We start from the raw sequence: 3,365 nt of genomic DNA on the forward strand, positions 1-3,365 counted from the left end.
TTTTTTTTTTCAAGTAAACCCACATTTTTATATAATTAATTATTGTCATGCCAATATTTTTGATATTTTTGTTTAGAAGTTAGAAGAGTTTTTGTTAGATAAAAGTTGGAAAGCCAGAGAAAAGGGAAGAAGGAAAAGAAATAAAAGGAAGATTTCAATTATTTTTGTTTTCGTTTTAAGGTAGTGTATATCTGATATATTTTCATTCAGAAAAACTTAGTGTTGTGCTCAGCAGCAAGTTCTGAACAATCTGTCAATCAAGAGACACAAACTATTTAAGGAAATGTATACATCCCCATGAAAGAAAGAAGAAAATTCTTTAACAGTCTTGAATCCATTAATAAAAATAAAATTATAATAGGAGTACTCACATAAAAGCACAAAAACACGAGTTCAATAAATAACTTCTAACTTCCAAAGTTAGATTCAAGTATCCAAAGAGCGCAATGAAGCCAAATCTAGCTTTAAGCACTCACGTACGTTCATTGAAGAACAGCAATACCTTCTTTTTTTTCTACTTTTTTTTTTAATATATATATAAACTTATTAACTAGACAAGATACAAGCAAGTGTACATCCACGGTACCTTCCTTGTGTATATATATATTGTAACATAGGAGAGCTACAGTAGCATCAATTGAACTGGAGCTTGCGCATATATATATTTATTCGCACGTACTGTGCAGTATTTTCAGCTGGAATTAATCTGCACTTCAATATATATAATTATTGACGCAGCTGTTCGTGTCTTTAAGCTTCCACTCGGTCCTTCCTCTCAGGATCTCCCTTCCATTCTCGAGACGAAGCATGTGATCATACTCTATCACCTTATTTGCGCTGAAGGAATCACTATTGCCTCCACCAACCATTTTGGAGAGAGACTGCAACACACTGTCCATGTCACACTCCTTCTTGTATTCCAGAGTCATTGCGTTGAGGTAGTAACGCTCCATTAATGAACGGGGAACGCTCTGGGAAATGACAAGCCATTTTTCTCCTTTAGATGTGCATGAATAATTTTCATGCATTAATAAAGCAGCCCTTCAAATAAGAGATTTTCAACAACACATTTGCCAGATTGGTCATTGATTTGATGATGGCATTTTAGATTGGTACTCTGCGTGATTGATTTTAACATGATTCCAAATGGCTGGTAATTCGAGTTTCATAGAATTAATGATCATGCGTTTTAAGATTGGTTTACATAATTTTGTATAATATTTTTGATGATTCGAGTTTCTGTAGCACATTTTGAGCAATCGATTACACAAAAAATGTTGCCCACCTCAAGAATCCAGTCAATATACTTTACATTGCTCACATGCTGATTGATATCCATGTCGTTCCATCCAGGCTGTGTTTCAGGAAAATTGTTTAATGATCAAGAACAGCAAATTAATTCTGAGTGGAAACTCGTAATTAATTAAAGAGACTTACTGATAAACCTGTGCATATTTGATCTGCTGTGCTAACATCAAGTTTCAGTATCTTTCTGCTATCCTTATTGATGATGGGACACTCACAATCCATTAAATAAGGCTCGATTTCATCCCTCACTTCCTTGGCAATCTTGGACAATCTCCTCGTTTTCTTATTCATCATCACGTATACGCTGCATTCATGTACAATAAACCTCTTAATAATGTAATCTCAGACAAGACACCAGACTTGTTGGAGAAAAAACGAAATGACTTGTTGCTGGTAATTAATTTACAGGACAATGATATAAAAAGAACCTGGTTGCGTTAGCCAGAGTTTCACCAGTCTTGCTGTCACGAAATATCCAGTCACGACCCAGACCATTCTTTCCCGACGCATACATCCAAGTGTCTACTTCAACAACATCAGTCCTTCGATTGTTATTGACAGAAGAGCATCACAATATATCATTACTTTGAAACCTCAAGCTTTGTACGATTGTTAATGTTAAAGCATCATGCATTTAAATCCAAACAGAATCCCAAAACTCTTGAAGATAAGAAGAAAACAGGTGTGTGTGTGTGTGTGTGTGTGTGTGTGTGTGTGTGTTGCCTTACCAGGTAGGATAGCGATCCACTACTGTATGCAGAGTTGAAACTACCCATATAAGGTTATTTCTACTCATCTCTCGTGTTGAACCAAAACCATCCGCGATTAGCCCTGTAATTCTACTTTGGTTAAGTGCAGTATCCTGCACAAATATAAATATATATGCGGGGAGACAATTAATATGAGTAGTCAAATTAAGGTTTATAAATTAATTATCAAGGATGACATATATATAACAGGCAGAGGCCAAATTTAAGAAACAAAAAAAAACACAGGGAGGCGAATACAGACCTTCTCCCGTTGCCAAAAAACATGCAAATCAAGACAATTTACCCAAAGAGCAATCAGACGAACAATAAAACGCGTCTGAAGGCACTGGCAAACTACTTGGCTTTGTAACAATCAACCTAAGATAAAACCTGACACATGCTAGGGAAATAGAAGGAATGCTAGTGCTAGGTGTTTGGAAATGAAATAGAAACACAACCTGTAAGTGATTCAGCAAGGCACCAAAGGACATTTTTCTGTCACCGCCTATTTCAAAAGATCTAACCGAAATGTTTTGCCTATAAACAAGGCCATCTTGAAGCAACCTTCCACCGGTTATCAAATCAAGCTTCTTTGATTCCCAATCGTCAGTGAGTTTCTGATATTTCCCATTGACTGCACGAGTACTACTGTCCGCAACAAAAGAATGCGTGTTTGAAGCACGCAACTGTTTCACCAGCTTTCTCTCTGTTGCGGAAGTTATATCCATCTCATGCTTCATGCTTTTTGCTGGTGATTGTAGACTGCGAGGTGTTTTCCTGAGAAGGGTTTGGACGCGTACCTTCCCTGGAAAGCCACTAGCAATTGTGCTAAAATCGGCCCTTCTTCCGTCAACACTCGAGCTATAATTAGGCGTCCCCGACATACTCATTGTTTTGCTGGAGGAAGGCAATATCAGTGAAAACATCATCCTGAAAGGAGGTAGAAGAAGAAGTAGATGATCTTTATGACTGAAATTCCGAAATACTCTACATATATTATATAAGTGGCTTTTGATACGAATACAGACAGACGTAAATTAAAAGGTGGGGGGATCACTATCAGCCAAACATCAGAATCGTTATTACGTGTTGGTAGGTGTATTTTCCACAACAGGTGCATTTATAGCTATCTAGCTAGGATGGGATAGAACTGGTTTGGTACTGTAGTTTGGCTGACTCATTAGACCTCCTTGTGGAATTCGTACGAAAGAAAGAGTAACAAAGTTGTAGTAATATTAAGAAATTTGTGAAAAACTTGAAAATTTACGACAAATATATACGAGACTTTTCACCAGCTGGTTTTTAACT

At 36.8% G+C, this 3,365-nt stretch overlaps 1 protein-coding gene across 1 annotated transcript; it reads right to left on the bottom strand.

The window, feature by feature from the left end:
• Window positions 1-333: 333 nt before the first annotated feature.
• On the bottom strand, window positions 334-3,101 carry LOC118050679 (palmitoyl-acyl carrier protein thioesterase, chloroplastic). Its single transcript, XM_035061094.2, has 6 exons — window positions 2,516-3,101; window positions 2,037-2,170; window positions 1,737-1,850; window positions 1,438-1,612; window positions 1,286-1,354; window positions 334-971 (listed from the first exon to the last, which is right to left on the bottom strand). Exons 1-6 carry the CDS (start codon window positions 2,984-2,986, stop codon window positions 714-716), a joined length of 1,221 nt encoding a protein of 406 aa, XP_034916985.1. The 5' UTR covers window positions 2,987-3,101; the 3' UTR covers window positions 334-713.
• Window positions 3,102-3,365: the final 264 nt, after the last annotated feature.

Source organism: Populus alba, chromosome 1 (genome assembly GCF_005239225.2).
Source record: "Populus alba chromosome 1, ASM523922v2, whole genome shotgun sequence".
Lineage (NCBI taxonomy): Eukaryota > Viridiplantae > Streptophyta > Magnoliopsida > Malpighiales > Salicaceae > Populus > Populus alba.